At 47.2% G+C, this 19,109-nt stretch overlaps 1 protein-coding gene across 2 annotated transcripts in view; it reads left to right on the top strand.

The window, feature by feature from the left end:
- Positions 1 to 18,892, top strand: part of zcchc7 (zinc finger, CCHC domain containing 7) — a 35,320-nt gene extending 16,428 nt beyond the window's left edge. For both annotated transcript variants that reach the window (XM_023812575.2, XM_023812576.2), the window contains exons 3-9: positions 4,771 to 4,823; positions 4,953 to 5,078; positions 5,212 to 5,379; positions 9,286 to 9,321; positions 16,542 to 16,637; positions 16,764 to 16,881; positions 17,901 to 18,892. In XM_023812575.2, the coding sequence (XP_023668343.1) occupies positions 4,771 to 4,823; positions 4,953 to 5,078; positions 5,212 to 5,379; positions 9,286 to 9,321; positions 16,542 to 16,637; positions 16,764 to 16,881; positions 17,901 to 18,409 (1,106 nt within the window). In that variant the 3' untranslated portion in view covers positions 18,410 to 18,892. The remainder of the gene's footprint in view (positions 1 to 4,770; positions 4,824 to 4,952; positions 5,079 to 5,211; positions 5,380 to 9,285; positions 9,322 to 16,541; positions 16,638 to 16,763; positions 16,882 to 17,900) is intronic.
- The last annotated feature ends 217 nt before the right edge of the window (positions 18,893 to 19,109 follow it).

Genomic DNA, 19,109 nt, shown 5'->3' on the forward strand with positions numbered 1-19,109 from the left:
TGAAAATGGTGAGGGATTATACCAGATAACTTAGGGAATTTATGTGCCGTGAGCAGATCCTCGAAATGTCTCGACTGCTGAATAGATTTACTATTTACTAGTCATCTTCTTGTGTATCCTGCATTGGACACCCCCATCCAGGGTTGTTCCCTGCCTCGTGCCCGTTGCTTCCGGGATAGGCTCCGGACCCCCCGCGACCCAGTAGGATAAGCGAGGTTGGACAATGGATGGATGGAGGGATGGATAGTCATCTTCTTGTGGGTCAAGACAGTGTGTATCCTGCACTGGACACCCCCATCCAGGGTGGCCCTTGCCTTGTGCCCAGTTATCCCTGTGATAGCCCAGTGAGCCACTCACCGCCTGTAATCAGATCATCTCCAGTTTGAGCCCTGGCCTCAGCAGAACAGTCACACATCGAGCTCCAGGGGCGCCACATGTTGGCTGAGCAGGGTGGCAGCAGGAGGATGGGTTGGGGTGTGGCGGAATCTGGATACTTCATTACCACCAGGCTGTAGCTCAGAGGGCCCAGGGCCGTTAAACAGGCAGCACTAGGGTGTTATTCCCATGCAGAGCCAATTGGTTCTGTGAGAGGCATCCCCCCCTCCCCCCCATGTGTCTGCCACGTGCATGCCGAGTGGAGTGCGCCGTTGCCATGCGGCCACCGTGCCACGTCCCGCTGGGTGTTAATTGCCCTCTGCGGCTTGACGGGCATTTTTGGCCTAATGCCCCACATCCATGAAGGGCGGGGGAGCCGGGTGCTGAGAACACATTGCCCCAGCAGAGATGTCACTGTAACCCCTCCTTGGAAACTGGATGGGAGACAGCATTGGCCAGGATACAGGTTCTATGGCCCATAAATAGTATTTGGAAGAATCCAGAAGTTTGCCTGGCATCTGCATGCTTTCATGGGCAGGCCAAGAGGACTGGAAGTGGGATATGCCCACAATCCGTCCCCGTAGGGTTCCTTCACTATGCAGACCATCCTTCATATGGGGTTTTATGTCTCACCCACCCCCCACCCCCCACCCCCCAAGGGCATATAATTGGACCATATTGCAACACGGTTTGGCACCCTGTAACCCTCCGGCAAATGTTGCCCCCCTCCTTGCTCCAGCCCAGACCCGCATCTGCAGTTTAATCAGTACCTTCCCTCCCACATTTACATGCAAAACATCTGCGGAGAACTGCACTAGTGCACTGGGATTGTGAGGGGGGGGCCCTTTGTTTTAATGCGATGGTTTCATCTCCAGCAAGCTTCGTAGCTCCGCTTTGCCGATTCTAGGCTGTGTGGTAAGTTCAGGCCCTTTTTGAAGACTGTAGGGAGGTGTATATCCTGAGCTGCAGTTGGTGTGGGGGGGGGGAATTAGTGACTTGGGTTTTTGCTGAAAACCCTCTGGAAGGGAGGTGGGCTCATCTTCTCGGTGGAGCAGCCTGCAGTCCTGCTTCTCAGCCTGCTGTGTCCAGGCACTGTAGCACACTTTCCACCCTGTCCCACTGCCTGTCTGTTTTTAGTGGCCCCTATCAGGGCCATCCTCCCCACTGCCTGCCTGTTTTTAGTGGCCCCTATCAGGGCCATCCTCCCCATTGCCTGTCTGTTTTTAGTGGCCCCTATCAGGGCCATCCTCCCCACTGCCTGCCTGTTTTTAGTGGCCCCTATCAGGGCCATCCTCCCCACTGCCTGTCTGTTTTTAGTGGCCCCTATCAGGGCCATCCTCCCCACTGCCTGTCTGTTTTTAGTGGCCCCTATCAGGGCCATCCTCCCCACTGCCTGTCTGTTTTTAGTGGCCCCTATCAGGGCCACCCTCCCGTTCTTTGAGGCAAACTAGCTCTTATGCCATTTGTATTTTGGGATTGTGATAGGTACCTTTTTCCAATGTTCTCCACATCTCGCTCCCTCTCCAGTAGGGGGCAGTACTCTAAAGCAAATGCCTAATCGAGCGGTCAGTATTGGAAATGGTCTGACCCGAACATTCGTGGTGGTGTTTTATTCTGCCACTTTTAGCTGCCTGATTTCCTGTGAGGCATAGGTACCTCTCTTTGGTTGCTTATGTGACACTTTCATCCAAAGCTGCTTACATTCAGATACTGTCCAGGCAAGGGACTTCGCTGAAAGGGACGTTATTTGATCCAATGATATTTTGATTACGAGTCTTAAACATTCCCCTACCTGCCCTTCCTATTCCGGCATCCTGACAGATTGTGACAAGCCCCCCCACACGCACACACGAGCGTACAGCACCCCCCCCAACCCCCCACCCCTCAGCACTGACCTCCCGGGATCCCATTGTGATCCGCAGGCCGGCTAATCCCGCCGTGTCGGCGCTGTATCAAACATGGCCTCTCCTCAGGGCAGCCAGGTCCCCCTTCCGCTTTCTTTGTGGGGGGCGTCGCCATAATGGGAGAAGTCAACAGGGCTGCACAAAGGGGGAGTGAGCGTGGCCGTTTAATCGGGGTCAGTGGGGAGGGGCGTGGGGGGTGGGGGGTGGACGACCTTTGAAGCATTTTCGTGCCCAGATGCAGACTCCCTCCACTCTACCCCACCCCGGTGAAGTCATCTGGCTGGGGCATTATGTGGCTGCATGGTTACACTTGAGGGGGGTTGTTAGGGGAGACAGCTGGGGGGGGCTCCGGAAAGCTGGGTGGGCGTGTGTATGTGTGGTTGTGTGTGTGTGTGTGTGTGTGTGCGCGCGCCTGTTTCTGTGTGTGTTGTGTTGTGGATTTTTTTCTTCGTGCGTGCGTGCGTGCGTGTGCGTGTGTGTGTGTGTTGGCTGCCCAAAGAATGTTCTGGACATGGTAGCAGTGTACATAACCTGTCAATGTGCTCTGACACATTCCCTCTTCCTACCTCTTCTCTGCTTCCCTCTGACTGATGCTAATGCTTTTCTAACGTCGTCACCTTTTTGATTCACTCCGGCTGCATTTGAGGTCTTCTTCCTCCCGCCCAGCCGCCTTTCTCAGGAGAGCTGGTGTTTATGGTTAATTAGTCAGTCGTGCAGTGCCGGGCTGTTCCCACTCGGGATGGGGGCAGCAGCCTCCCGGAAATCATCCCCCGTTTGCTGCCTGTCAGCTGGGATCCACCGGGTGCCCCCCCACTCCACCGCGACTCGTTGTTTTGCTCTTTTTCACGTCCTATTAATTAGTGTCCCTCGGAGACAGGTAGCATCTGTCGCCATCCCTCTGCTTTCCTCGCTCTCCACGCTCCAGGATAGCAGGCGCATTGGGCGTCGTGCGTTTTTGGGCCCGTCGACAAGAGGTGGTGCACAGAATTCTGCGCCCTTGCCAACGGCTAGTGGACAGGGATCTACAGTGCCTCCTGTCTGCAGCAAAGGGGACTGCAGCCAGGGTGGCAAAGTGGCATTTGGTAGAGAGGGAGCGTAAAGGGCAGCTTTCACTTAAAAATCCCAAGTTGTTTACTAAAAACTGCTTTTTATTTATTTCATTTGAAATGGCCTCATCTGTGCCTTGCTGTAATATTTTGTCCCCCTTTCTGCCCTGGAATTCCCGTGTTCTTGCCTCCTGGCCCGTGACCGAGTCCATCCTCTCTTGCAATTCCCCCCTTCCCTCCTCCCCCCTTTCTTTTGTGGGGAAGAGCTGATTAAATGAAAGTTTCCTATCCTTTGTGGCGAGGCTCTCTGGATTGGGTGCACAGAGGCGGACCCTGAATGGCCTTTGTGGGGCACAACATGCACCCAGCCTGGGCAGCTCCTCCATACATTGGCTGAGTCTGGCCTCTAATCCTGCGAAGCCAGGGTCTTTCCTGTGACGTGGTCCTACTGCGATCTATCCGAATCAGGGCCCTGCCTCCCTACTCGCTGCTGCCACCATGGCCCGTGTCAGTAATGGGTTTGTGATGGAGGATTTTTGCTCTCCCATCACATCTCGCTGTAATCCCCAGAGCACCATCGCCTCCCCCCAGCCCGCAGCCTGGGATACGGTCTGGCGTTTATGGTATGCTTCAAGCAGCGTATAAATGCGTGTTGCGTGATCTCGCCACACACGTCTATCAGCACCCGCTTGGGTCGCCTCCCCTTCCTTGGTAGCGACACGCTGAGGCGCCAAAGGTCGCTGAAAGTTAAACTGCTCCTGGGTTAATCTGTTTGACTGTCAACAGAGCTGTTAACCTTCAGGTTAATCACGGTGTCGCTTGAGGGGAGGAGGAGTTCGTCTTAAAGCTTATTTCTTCCACAGGCTGCCATTGGCTGTGCTGGCCGCGGTAGTGGGCATTGCTGGTGCTGAGCGTCATGCTGAGCGCGTCTCAGTCTATCGGGTGACCACATTGTCATCAGTTACGTTCCTGCAGCTGTGTCCTCCTCACCAGCAGTGCGCTGGTCTCTGGAGAGTTCACATAAACCCCCGACGGTGACTCAGTCTTCCTGTGGGACACATCACCCAATGTTTTTCTCAGGGTCAAGGACAGCTAATATATCATTCCACCCTAATCACACAGTTCAGAGTTTTGATTAAAGAAATTTAAGTACAAAATTTCTGACATTTTCTTTTGTGTTTGTAACTGTGAATTTTGTCCTTTGCTGCTGTAAGCAAACAAATTCCCCCCGGCATCATTAAAGTCCATCCATCCGTCCAGACTGACTTTATGAGATTTTCTTTGTGGTTCTTTTATTTTTGCTCTTCATGATTGCTTTTCCGGTGAAAGTGGTGGTGGTTGTCTTGGTCCTCGTGAACTGCTGTCTACAAGTGCTGATATCTGGGCATATTTTGTTACACTTCTGAAGCAGTCTACGTTCATCGTGTTTTTTCCTTCCTTTACAGAGGATGGTGATGATACCAACCAGATCTGGACCATTTCAAAGAGAGACATGATGGTAATATTTACTTGTAAAGGGTCTGTATTTGTTACTGTAATCCTACGTATAAAAGGGTTGAAAAGCTCCTTGAACTCTGTGTATCTCTGTGCTGAGGTCACTTCCTGTCCTCCATCCCCCATCATCAAGGCTCAGATCAGTAACCGGAGGTCAGGGACACGATACTCGACCAACCGCTATTATACAGACAAAACTGTTACCTGCCGCAGCTGCAACAAGTTGGGACACCTGTCAAAAAACTGTCCAGAGCCCAAGGTGAGACCAGCCGGGAGGTGAGGAAAGGGTGACGGGGCTCGGGGCAGGCGGGCGGGCGGGTAGGCGGGTGGGCGGGCGGGCGGGTGGGCGGTTAGCCATTCCTGAGCCAGCACCCCTTTCTCCTCTGTTACAGCTCCCATCCTGCTTGCTGTGTGGCAATCAGGGCCACATCCAGCATAACTGTCCGCACCGACACTGTGCCAACTGCGGCCGGCCTGGTCACGGCTATGAAGACTGCGTGGAGCGCGCCTCCTGGACCAAGCAGTGCTACCGCTGCACGATGCCCGGGCATTTCCACGACGTGAGTACCCTCAGCTTCTGATTGGCTGCGGCGGCCCACCTGTCAATTTACAATACTGTAAAGCATAATTGATCTAAAAGATCGATTACTGCCTAGTTATGTCCCTGCTACACCTGAGATTTTCCAAACAAATGAGTGCATGATTCGCCAGAGGGTGCTTTTAATGACCGTCAATGACAATTATAGGGCTTGTTTGGCTTTTGCCTCACTCTCTGATAATGTCACTATAATGGCTTTGTGCATAATTATTATTCAAGCTGAGAATCCAACTCTCGCTAACTAGCCTCTTGTAAGGCCTGTGTGAAAACTAGCTCAGTACACGGGCAACTGTGTGTCTGCCACAAATATCAAGATTCGCGCTGCTCTCTCCCCCCCTCTCTCTCCTCACATGTGTGTACATGTGTACAGTCTCCCCCCCTCTCTCTCCTCACATGTGTGTACATGTGTACAGTCTCTCCCCCTCTCTCTCCTCACATGTGTGTACATGTGTACAGTCTCTCCCCCTCTCTCTCCTCACATGTGTGTACATGTGTACAGTCTCTCCCCCCCTCTCTCTCCTCACATGTATGTACATGTGTACAGTCTCTCCCCCTCCCTCTCTCTCCTCACATGTGTGTACATGTGTACAGTCTCTCCCCCTCCCTCTCGCCTCAAATGTGTGTACATGTGTACAGTCTCTCCCCCTCTCTCTCCTCACATGTGTGTACATGTGTACAGTCTCTCCCCCTCTCTCTCCTCACATGTGTGTACATGTGTACAGTCTCTCCCCCTCTCTCTCCTCACATGTGTGTACATGTGTACAGTCTCTCCCCCTCTCTCTCCTCACATGTGTGTACATGTGTACAGTCTCTCCCCCTCTCTCTCCTCACATGTGTGTACATGTGTACAGTCTCTCCCCCTCTCTCTCCTCACATGTATGTACATGCGGCAGTCTCTCTCTCTCCTCACATGTATGTACATGTGTACAGTCTCTCCCCCTCTCTCTCCTCACATGTATGTACATGTGTACAGTCTCTCCCCCTCTCTCTCCTCACTTGTATGTACATGCGTGCAGTCTCTCTTTCTCTCTCCACACTCGTATGTAGTCATGTACAGTCTCCGTCCCGCATGAGGCTTTTCTGCAGCTATCTCCTCTCTCATTTTCTCCAGCTCTGTGTGCGATGTGCTCTCTGCATCTCTGACTGTCTTCCGTCCCTCTCCATGCCATGGGTGTCGGTGTGTTGGGGGTGGGGCGTGAGCCGATTGAAGCCGCATTCCACCATGGGCCACTTTCCAAATGTTCCGTCTTTGACATCGGGCAGATTTCGGTGCCGGTGCGGTCCTGCCCCTTTGTCTTTTTGTCCTCTCTCACCCTGCGTTTTGTGCGCGTCCCATCAGCCTGCCTCAGCCCCCTTCCCTCCTCCACAGCTGAATCTTTCCTCTTCCCAGCCCTCCCCCTCCCTCTGCAGAATTAGCCTGCTTAATCCAGCAGCTGCATTGTACTCCCGGCAGCCGCAGACCAAGAGTGTGTTTAGCCCTGACACTGCCTTGCTGTGGAAGAGGCTCCGCTGCCTCTCCGCTGCCTCTTTTTGGCTAGCAGAATGGCTAACGATGGCTAACTAAATGTGCATTACTGCTCATGTTTATGGCCGTAAACAAACAAATCAGGTTTATTTCAGGTTTATTATTTTTCTTTGCGAGAATTTTATGTTTTTATAAAAGCTCAAAAAAGTTATAAAGCTGAAATACAGATAAACGCTTTATATATTTAATCAAAACTGGGAAGATGTTTTAAGAAAATAAGTTTTTGTGGCATTTGCAGCCGTGCAGCGGTAGATTCATTTTACTATATTAATCTTGGCCTTAGCAATAACATAAAATGAAAATTTAAATAACGGTGAAGTTATGCACACGGTTAAACAAAAAATGCAGGGGATTAGTTAAGGGGCGCTTAAAACGACCACGAGACCTGTGCTATTGAAATTAAAACGAGCATCAATATTCAATTGCTCCCATTGCATGCAAATATTATCTGTGAAATATGGAGCATATTTGTAAGCTTTTAAAACAAAATCTTTTCCCACACATACACTTCTTACAAGTTTTGTTTTTGTTTCATGTGTTGACTGTGCATTATTTTCTGCATCGATTATTTAGTTTTAGTTTTTTTTCTTCCTTTTTTGCCACATGCAAAACTGTCATGGACCAAGTCAGTGAGATCGGTTTTTCAGTTGTATCTGAATTTGCATGAATTCTGCCAAAACGGCAAACTTCACAAAGGCCTGACCGTGTAGATTTATAACCTACGGGGGCAGATTTCGGAGCAAATGTCTGCTTGACATTATCACTCTACCTTTATTAGGAGGGCTAATTATGGGGGAGAGAAAAGGCTGCAGTGACATTGCTGCTGTTTATTGGGATTGCTTTACTTTATGCTTTATTTAAAAGTGGCCTTTGTTTTGATTAGATAGAATGGTGATGATATAGATCAGTGGTATTCAAATCTTTTGACAGCCCCCCCCCACCCACGAGCTGATATTTGTGCTAATCCCCAAGCAGAAAAACTGACCTCGCAATTGAATTATTTTAACTAGTCTAATTTGTTTCATATAATGTGTACAGGCATATAGTATATTCACATTCTTAATATTTTGAAAAGTTGCAGTTGGTTAACCCCCACCTTAAACCCCCAACATAGTTCTTTTCTTTTTCTCCCTCACCTGTGCTTCCATACCCCCCCACCTTTAATTCTGGGGTGCACCTTGCAGTTTTAATACCTCTGCACATGAATGTTTATTGCAGCAGTGTCTGTCTGCAGATGGTAAAAACCCCTCCCTGATAATACACCCAGTAACCGTGTTATTGGGTATGCCTAGCTAGGACTCGCTTTGTTAGGTACACCTAGCTAGTAGGAGTGTAACGGTACACGTATTTGTACTGAAAATTTTCGGTATCAGTCTTTCGGTACGGGATGCGTATGTACCGAACGAATGCAGCAAATGCAGAACCTTTCTGTGTTTGTGTTTCCCGGAAAAATAGAAAAGAAACCAAAATCAACAAAGGGCAGATGAAGCGGCGCCGCTCCGCATGCGTGCGTACGTCCTAATGTGAAGCTGGAAGCTGGAAGCTGTTAGTGCGAACACAAGTACAGCACTGATTTGTTTAAATTCTGCATCGTAATGGATATTTATTTTGTTATGCTTTGTTTTTTTTTGAGGCAATATTTGTGCTGCTTAGTTCTAATATGAAGCTGAAAACTTCAAATGTGAATACAGAATAGTTCAGGTACAGATAATTTTACCTCAAGTAGGTTGTAGCAGTATTGACAGACTTTTTAAGAATGTTCAGTAAACGATTGTTTAACAAAGTAAAAAAGAAGCTATTTATTTTTTACTTCCACTGTAACGAAAATGTACCGAATCATGACTTCAAGGTATGTACCGAACCGTGATATATATATATTTTTTTTTGTATACCATTGCAACCCCTTCTAGGTAGTACTGGGTAGGACCCAATTTGGTAGGTACACCAAACTCATACCAGGTAGGACATACCTAGCTAGTACTGGGCAGGACCCACTTTAAGTACATCTGATGTGTTGGCTAAGGCTCAGATTTGGATTCACTCTCTCGTGCTTTAGTTCTCGTTAAAGCAGGACCGGTGGGTTCCGACAAGGACCTTTATGTTCTCCTCCTCTTTCTTTGTTGGCTTTACTCCATCACATTCACCTTTGCTTTTCTTTATTGCGATCATTCATTTTGGCTTGCCCTGTATTGACACACACTTGTCTGCCTGTCTGCTGGACCGGCCCGTCAATAGAGAGCCAGTCCTAATCACAGAGGCTCAAAACTGTAATCGTTGAACCTTCCATCACCTTGGACAGTATTGTTGATTTTGGTTTCTTTTCTCTTTTTCAACCTTCCTTAGGAGTGCCCAGAGATCTGGAGACAGTACCACCTCACGGTAAGTGGGAAGATTCCTCGTTTGGGAGACGTGGTGGGTCGCATGCAGTGGCACAGAAATTAGTTCCAATGACCGTTGACGTTTCCGATGTGACAGTAAGGCAGGGTTTGTCGCTAGCTGTTCATTGTTTGAGGGTCCTGGGCTGGTGTGTTGCTACTTCCTCTCTATACAACCCCCCCCCCCCGAGTCCTTCAGAACACGCAAGGAGCCGTTAGCGCCCCAAAGTTTGCATTGTGGGTAATTATCAACAGCAGCTAACGGTTTACGTCCCGCGGGGGTGGCCCGCCGGAATGGAGGCGTGGCAGCCTGTGACGGTTACGTGGGGAAGCTCCTGTGAGGGGTGGGGGGTTAACATCTGCAGGACTAACTGGCATATTCTCCCCCCCCTTCCTATGGCCTAAGAGGGGAGCAGCAGGCTGTTTGTCAATTAACAGAGGTGATAGAGCACGAAACGGATCGGAGCCGGAGGCGTCGGCGCGACGCTTCGCCGTTTGCAGTTTAATTAGCGAGCCCGTCAGAAGAGAGGGCTGGGTCCTCACCATGCGTAGGGGGCGCTGGTGACCTCACTGGGTGCAGAGGGCTCTTCTTCTGGACTGACATGGGGTCTTTATGGGCCTCCGAACGGACCTCTCTTCCGCTCAGTAGGCTATTCAGGTGTAACATCTAGTCCTGAGTCCTGTCTGCCTTTCCACCTTTTCTTCAGTGAGACCAATCTCATTAGTCACTCTCAAGATTTTGTTCAAGCTGTGGTTGCACCAACATTCCCCCCCCCCTCCCTCGTATGGACAGTGCATGGTCACTTGGACCACCTAGTTGTGCAGGACATGTAAGAGATCTGTTTAAATTGGGTCAGGTTTGGGTCTTCAGAGGCTCCTTATTCTGCCTGTCCATTGGTAGATGTCACCACCCAACCTCTCTGTCTCCCAGCAACAGCGGTGAACATCAGCCTTTCAGTGCCCTTTAGGCGTACTGCTCTTTATGGGCACTAAGACGTGAGTGCTGGTTGGCAGTCAGGTCTCAGAGAAGGTTCAACTTGCTGTGGCCTTTTTTCCCGACATGGGTGCGTTTATGTGAGTCTGCACGTTTGTTTGAGCAATGCCCCAGGGATGTGGATTGCAGTCTCTGCGTTTCACTCTGGTGTTGGTGTGTTTCACTTTTTGCCAGCATTGATTATACAGACCTGCCTGAAACATCTGTCTCGAGTGTCACGCGTCCCCATTAACCGGGTCCCCCCCAGGTGTGGGGTTGCTCTGGAAGCTGATTCCGGTTCATTTTTGGCAGTCAGACACCGTAATTGTGAGCAGAAGGTGTTTCAGTTCAGTGAAAACCCTTATTACACACGTCCTTCTTACGCAAACGGTATTTAATTCAAATAGTCTGCCTGTGTATTAGTGACACTCCCGGTCTGTCTGCGCTAGTTACCATGCTTTCGTTCAGTTCTGTTTAACACTTTCGTTTGCAGTGACTTTTATTTCGTCTGGTTTTCCCTTTGGCTTATTTATGTCAAGGTAGTCATTTTACTGAAGCCTTGAAGTTCAGGGCCCTGTTCAGGAATCCAGGCCTCTAGAAGGCCTTGTCTTCTCTCTCTCTCTCTCTCTCTCTCTCTCTCTCTCTCTCTCATAACATATACGCTGAAGTCTGACTCTTTATTTCAAACACAACCAGACCCTATAACAGGCAATAATTAATTGCAAATTAGTGTCCTCCTGTATTTTAAAGCCTTTTTTTGTGGGATGATTCTATCTGAACTTTTTTCTATCCCATATTTCATTTGATTTTCTTTTAAACTCCTTACATGTGAATTATATATGTCAGTATCACTTTTGTTTACCAGTAAGCCCTGGTTAATCTGATGTAGGATTCTCAGACAGGATGGTCATATTTCTATATTTAAACTTTCTAGCTACACAAAACCCAGACAATCCAATATCTGTCAGCATTTTTCTTACCAGATTTTTTACAGTAAAAGTAGGTTTTGTATAGTCACTGAAGACTTGCAGTTTTCTTGTCACCACACAGTGATGACCCAGACTATGCTGCAAAAGATCGTGGTGTGTTTGCTCTTTTGTTGTATCTTGGTAAAAGACAGTAGGCCTGACTTTCAGAGTTTTGGAAATAGGCCACGCTAAATTTGGTTAAAGATTTCATCTGAATGCAGCACTGCTACCTGCCTAATTTTGACCGCTTAAGAGTCACAGTACCACCTAGTGGTATGCAGGCTTCTCTGAGCATAAGCTTGGTGTGGATAGACCTGTCTCAGTTGTAAGCAGTTCATTTGAAGGGGCCTGGGTTGATTTTTGGTGGTTTGACTGTGTGCTTTGATCATCCCCGGCCATTCCCCTTCTTTTTGGTGCTGTTCCACCAGGTTTTGATCAGCTTGTGTGTTTTGCTGAATTTGGGTTTGTACTGATGGGTAGCAGCGTACCGCCCTGTCGTCTCGTACCCCTTCCATGAGGTACAGCCACCTTCCTAATCCTTCTGCGGGATCAGGAAACCTCCTCGACGTTATTGAAACGTTCATTTTAACATCAGTACCTGGGCATTGTCACTGAATCTCTGACTGGTGCAATATAATGTCAGACGATTTATATTAATTACAGTTGTGTGAATTAAGTTTTGTAAATGTACATTTAAAATGGATCTGTTTATACTTAGTTTCATCATGATTGATATTTGTGTGGTATTTTGATTAAATGATTCAATCAAAATATGAGAAATATCCAAGGTTTTCAATGAAAAAAATGTTTATACATAGTTTTATATAAAAAAAAAAATACTATAACAAAAACTGAAACTCTCAAAATTAAAAGAAACAAAAACTCCATAAACCCATTGCTTACTATTTCAGTGTTTAGTGGTAACAAACACAGTTAATAATAGACCAGAACTAAGTTAGAAATAAAATGCACCTAAACCGAATTAAAATAAAACATTGAAATACAAGATGCCAGCATTGGCTATAAAACAGCCCTTCACAAGCACTCTTATTTTGTTGAGTATTTAAATTTTGATTTTGAAGTTAACTTTAGATAAAATTCGACTATGTATGTCATTTTATTTTTAAATCAAATTAGACCTTAAATTCATATAAAGTAAAATTTAATCCTATGAAAAAACTGAATTAAATATTTCTAAAAATATTCTATAACAAAATGTAATTATTTCCGAAAACAGAAGTAGACCCTCTTCACATTTCCATTATTTAAATGATTATATTTACATTATTGTATGTAGGGGGAAATATTTGCATGACTGCTGTGCTTGAAGCTTTCATTAGTTTGTGATTTTTTTTTTCTCAGTGTAGGATTTTTGGTCAAGTTCCTGCCCAAAGAGGATGATCACCATTGTCATTGGCATTGTTGTGTTTAATTTTATTTAATTAGTTTTTGTGGTTTTTTTTTTTTTATTCTTTACCTGTCATATTCAGTGTGCAGTGGTGTTCAGTAACACTGCAGTAGGTGCAAATTCCTCCGGCAGATCTTGGCTGTGTAAATCTGGAATACTCTTGGGGAAAAGTCACCCAAACTCAAAAGGCAACAAATACAATTCACAAATAAAAAATATTTTTTGATTATTATTATACAGGAGATTATTATACGCACCCCTAAATCCCGGGCCTGCGGAGGCCTCCAAGCTGGGTAAGACCGTAAGACCTCTCCCCCAATGGACACTGACTGGAGAGCAACACTCCACTAAGAGCAGACATTGCTTCCAGAGAGGGGTCTCTGCTGACCTCTTCGCTCTCTCTCTCTCGCTCTGCTGATCTCTGAGCAGAGCAGGGCTGAATACACCCGCCCCCCCCCCCCGCCCCCCCCCAGTGTGTGTTGCGTTAAAACTGAACAATGCGTGTCTGTCGCACGGCCCTCTGCCTGTGTGTGGGCCCGCTCTGCTCTCCAGCAGGCTCTCAGCCGTCACATTCTCTCACCCGCTGGCTTGGGCTAGCGCTCCCCCTTGTGGCGGCCGTTCCACACCGCAGATGCCCACCTCCAGCGCAGAGCCGGTTCTCCTTTGTCCTTTTATTGTTTGCTGTAACCTGCAGCTGAGACACTGATATACCCGTATTGCTATTTGTGTAGCTAGCAAACTGACAGCTTTAATGATTTCATAGCAAGACAGCCATGGTATACAAACCTGCATTATAAATACATTGACGTACAGTTAATTCATTTTAGCTGCTGCGTATTCGACAAACCCTGAATTACTATAAAAATTAATTTCCCATTGTGCTTGATGGGTGAGATTTTTTTAAGCTCTAGCTCAGAGGTTACAGAACTCCGCAGCCTTGAGTGTACTTTTGCAGTAGATTTTGGAGAACTGGACTTTATTTGGACTCTTCATATATACGTTGACTCAAGGCTCTTCGCACTAACGTGTCCTCAGATTGCGTGCTTGTAAACATGGCCACGCAGCACCCGCTGCCCTTCTCCTCACCTCGCATCTTAATGCATTTCCATTTTGGAAGAGTGCGTTTAGCTGACGGCCCAGCCTCGCCTCACCTCAGCCTCAGCCTCTTACTCCGATGAGTCGTCCTGCCTGCTTACACTCAGCTTTGCTTTTCATCTCTTGTGGGCTGCTGGGCTTGGGGAGGTACAAGTATGCTTCCTGTAACTGGTACCTACAAGCTTAATATTTACTCTTTTGTTTCTAGAAAAGAGTGGCCGCATTCGGTTTAAATGCACTTTCTGTTGCCTCACTAATGCATTTTCTATGTGTCTCGTAAAAATGTAGCAAATGCATGTATCAAGCTTTTTTTGCCATTATGATAAAAGAAAAAATGAAGTGTTTACTGTATCTCTACTTTGGCAAGAAAACATGCAGTGCCACTGAATTGATTTTTTTTTTAATCCAGTCAAATCACTATGTTATAAATCTATTATAGACTAGGAGTCTGACAAAATGTAAATTGCCGTTTTAATGTGAAGTGCATTTAGTTTATCTTGGATTATGCTTGGTGCTGAGAAAAAACATTCCCATTGCGACGACGTTTCCTAGATTTGTTTCCCACTTTAATCCTGCATTAATCGCGTTGCCTTTCCATCTTCCCCGATCTGTATGCGTGCTGCTACAAGACTGTGTCAATAGACCATTCCAGACCTTTGCAAAGAAAATGACATTGTAAGTAATGTCAGCCATTAAGTAGGTTAGTGATGGTCTTTTTCTTTGCACAGCATTGACTTTGAAGCCATTTTTAAGGGATTGTGTGGTATGGGGAGGGAGGGCGTAGGGTGGGTAGGGGGTGCTGTGGGGCAGATATGGGGTCACCTGTGTCACAAAGCATGACCAGATGGCTCCAGCACACCACGCAGGATCTGGACAGACGCAGTCCTGTTCGCCGGCGTTTAACAGGAGCACCGTTGACTTATGTCCGTTCAGCAGTATTTAAATCTGTCCTTTGACGGCAAACTGCAGTGTTTCACAGTTTCTCTGCGGTTGTCGGACAAATGCGTAAAATCCGAAATTCAGCTTTTTTTTTCTCTTCACCTCTGCCTCGTTTGCCTGTGGTGATGATTCGCTCGTCCGGAAGGGCCGTGTGTGTGTGTGTGTGTGTGTGTGTGTGTGTGTGTGTGTGTGTGAGTGTGTGTGTGTGTGTGAGTGAGAGACCGAGAGAGAGACAGGGATCCTATACATGCTCACACAGACACAGCCCCCCCCCTGCACGCTCCGCATGGTGTTATCAGTGCGGGAGCAGGCTCTCCTGGCCCCCTCGGCCGGATGAGGTCGCATTACAAGGTATTTGTGGCCGCGCTGCTTTCACTCCTCTGAGCCGACGGTTTTCCATCCGAATTTGAATGACAAAAGACGAGGAAACGGTCATGAAATCTGAAAGGTTTTATCAGCTTGTCAGAGCCCCCTCCCAAGCCTCTTGGCCTATTTAGGCAGCCCCCCCCCCCTTCCCGTCTGCCATCCTACAAATACATCAAGATTAAAAAAAGATGGACCCCAAAAATAGAACAAGGTGGTTGGAAGATTGGAGATTTTTTTGTGTCTGTGTGTATCTGTTATAATACCTTCATTTGGTTCCATTTGTGCTTTTAATTGAAGTTCTTCGGAAATCTCAGACCTCTTTCGGGGGGAATCAGCCAGCTGGGGATTGTGGGCTCCGCTGGTGGTCGGGGGAGGGGGGCGTTCGTGTGTGTATGAGTGGGGATCTGAGTTTTGGGGTGTTCAGTGTGTCTGTGTGTGGTACCTGACTGTGTTCCATCTCCGTGGCAACAGCACCAGTGTCTCTCCTCCCTGAACGTGCAGCATCCCAGACAAGTGGTTTCCACCTGTCACGCCGCACGGCGGCGTTCAGCGGGTTTCAGGGGACTAGCCTGACCTGTGGACGTGTGGCGGAGTCCCTCTTTAAGATGCTTGTGACCTGCAGTGTAATCCCTCATTTTTTCACTGTGCATAAGAGTCTGGGCTAGAAGGGATAGATATAACAATGAGGCACAATGCAGCTCTGCTTGTCAGATTGTGTCTGCGACAATGAGGTTTGACACCTGTGAGGTCAGTGTCTCCCAAGTCCTGTTAGCACCAATCTGGGTATACGCACATCAGTTTCGGTTGTCGTTGATTATATATATTAGAAGGCTGACATGTTTGTATAAAATTCTAAGTTTTGGAACGTGTTTGTTTACAGCTCATTCCCATTCTCTCTAGACTCCTGAGGTCAGAGCCTGATTTATGAGCCTTCCACTATGTTTTGTCATACATCATTTTTGGGAATTTGTCTAAGCGGTGTGATTGGGAGGGGTTTCTCCAGGGCCCCAGTAACACGTGCAAACCAGCCCTCAAATCCCCTTGTACACAAAGACTGTTTGCACACCCTGGCTGCAGTCCATCACTGTGAACTGAAGTGGATTTAAAGATGATGCCTCAGGGCTTCCTCGCGCTCCGTGTCTTTATGGATCTGTGGCGTTCTGCCCTCACTGTGGGGACAGATTTTGAGGAATTCTTTTTTTTTTTTTTTTTTTGTTTGGTTATCAAACATGGGTTTCTTCTGTTGGATTTAGGGGCTATGCATTTAGGAATAGGTAGTTGCTCTCAAATGAGAGGGAAATCACGTAAGTTCTTACAATTTCCGGTGGATAGGAAGAGCATTTTAAGATGCTCAAAACATTTCCTTTATATGACCAATCAGAGCAACAATGATTATTGTGTCAGACACCACATGACCTCAGTCAGATTGGTTGGGCCCCCGTATACTGACATTGACCACCCGCTTCCTTCTCCAGACGAAGACAGGCCCTCCAGTAAAGCCAGACAGAGAAGCCCCCCCCCGGAGCCCAGCATACTGCTACAACTGCTCCCGCAAAGGCCATTTTGGCTTCGTGAGTGTCGCTTCAGCACCAAGCCCCCTCAGGCCTACCTGTGGGCTTCCTGTGCAGCTCTTCCACATGACATCGTTTTTCCACACGTCTCTTCTTGGCTGTATCTTAACACTGTGTCTCTGGCAGGAATGCAAGGAGAGGAGAATGTTTAATGGAACCTACCCCACGGCCCCCTACATCTACTACTACGACAAGGAGAAGGATATCAGCAAGCGTGACAAGCGAATGGCAAAGAAGGTGCAAGGTGCGTCATGGTAACCGCCTCGAACGTGCTAACGGTCCCAAGCCAGGGATGAAGTATGATTTGTAGTATGTTGACAGACTGTCATCGACAAACCATCATTCCCTGAAATAATGATCTCATACATATTTATTACGGGTCTAACGGAACACAAAATTCACGGTTCGGTACCAACCTCGATTTTGGGTTCATGGTTCTGTGCAGTTTCGGTACTACAGGGAAAACAGAATTTGTTTTTGATACCACAAACACAATTACAAACAGTTGTAAACCAAAGGCAATCAGTCTGTCGAAGTGTCTGAATAACAGAGCATGAGATGCTTATTTGCACATTATAAAGTTAAAAATTCAAAAATAAGGCCACATCATAAGTCATGATGAATTAAATCCTGTGTTCTCTTCTGCTGAATATGGTTACATATCTGTAGCGGTAAACACTCAATCGAGTTAGCATGTTGGATGTGTTTCCAGCAACATATCTGAGTTCAGTATAACAGAGTCAACAGTCTTGGCCTTATCAACTCCTTTCTCTCAGTGTTGATGTAACTTTTTGGGAAACCAGAATGTTCCCAAAGTGCTTATTATGATTGACTGTAACCAGCATTAACCATGACCAACTCACAGTCACAATTAGCGTAATGTTTTCCAGGTTGAACCTCTACTTGTGAATTTATGTTCCACCTGTATTGAGAAATGTAGTCATTCATTTAATTGTGCTTAACAAACTGAAAATGAGAACAGCACACAACCTCAGTATCACCAAAATAATATGCTTTATATGTAACATTGATAAGGTATTTCATGGATACCTAACATTCTTTCAAAGATTGTGGTGTTCTTCAAAAATTTGAAGATCATAATGTTACAAAGACCAAGTCACTCCCTGGGATCCAGGAGCAAGTCTGGAAAATTGAAGTGTTCGCAAATATAAAAATTATTTTTATTCAATATTTGGCACAGGACAAATCTAGAGGTCTTCCTCTAAGCCTCTGTATGGTCATTTACCGTTGGTGTGTTTCCAGACTTACAGGAAGCTGGATTATTGGTACAAACCCAACCCGACCAGACTTTGACTGTGGGCGGGGAAGAAGAGAACCAGCCGAGGAAGAAGAGGAAACTCACCAAAGGATGTGCGAGGAAGCAACATAAGGACAAGAAGGCATCTCCCCAGGGTAAGAGTGAGCAGAAGGAGGCGGGTCAGGAGAAGACAGGGAAGCGGCACCACCTGCTGTCCAAGCCGTGGCGGCAGAAGCGCAAGGAGCGCCGGCAGCAGAAGAAGCAGCGGAGAGAGAGGGCGGCCCAGCAGCCGGCTGCACCGCGTGACCCTGAGGACTTCCCGCGGGGCCCCAAGAAGAGGACAGGGACCCCCGTGTCAGCTCACAAGGGCAAAGGCACCCCGGGTTTATTTAACCATGCCGACAGAGGGCTGAAGGGCAAACGGCGAAGGCCAAGGGGGAGGGACAGGAAGCCGGAAAACCTGTACCCAACTGACGAGAACCTCTTCCTTATCAAGCAGAGGCGCAAGAAGTAGCACCGTGCAGCGGAACGTTCCGTGCAGCCACTTCTGGATTTGCAGGGCACGCTGTGGTTTCTCAGTGCCCCAGCATCCGCACTGCTCTAACGACGACTGTAAGCACTCTACAGCTGACTGCTGACTTTGGCTTGAAATCGTCACATTTATGTGCAAAATGTTTGTTTTTTTGGCGTTGGCCAAAAAACACGTGATGTGTCTCTCTGTGTTCCCACAAAGCTGAGGTGATGTTTGAGGGGGAAAAAGACCCTGATTTTGACTGAAAAGTGGGAGGGAGTTGGTGTTTACACCCCACACCCCTTGGTAATATGGGTCACACAGATGAGTGCTCATGATTGCCTGGTGGACAAATGATCACCTGTGGTACATCAACCAGAAGATCTAAAATTGTGAGCTTCATGTTGGAATTGAGGCTTGACGTGACGTATTTTGAAAAGCAAAAAAAGCACATTTGACTCTTTGATTAAAACACCATTTTGAAAACATGTATGCGTATGAGTCATTAAACTTTAATAATTTCTCAGCAAGGAAAAACTAACAATTTTTCATCTCTTTTTCTGTCGAAATACAACATGCTGTTTATTCTACCTGAAGGGTTAAACTCCATAACGTTAAACATTTGTCTTGTAGTCTCACTTGGGAAAACGGTTCCAAAAAATAATTTCTCACTGGTTCTCATTTGTTCACTTATTATGAAGCA

Source organism: Paramormyrops kingsleyae, chromosome 25 (genome assembly GCF_048594095.1).
Source record: "Paramormyrops kingsleyae isolate MSU_618 chromosome 25, PKINGS_0.4, whole genome shotgun sequence".
NCBI classification, from domain to species: Eukaryota; Metazoa; Chordata; class Actinopteri; order Osteoglossiformes; family Mormyridae; genus Paramormyrops; species Paramormyrops kingsleyae.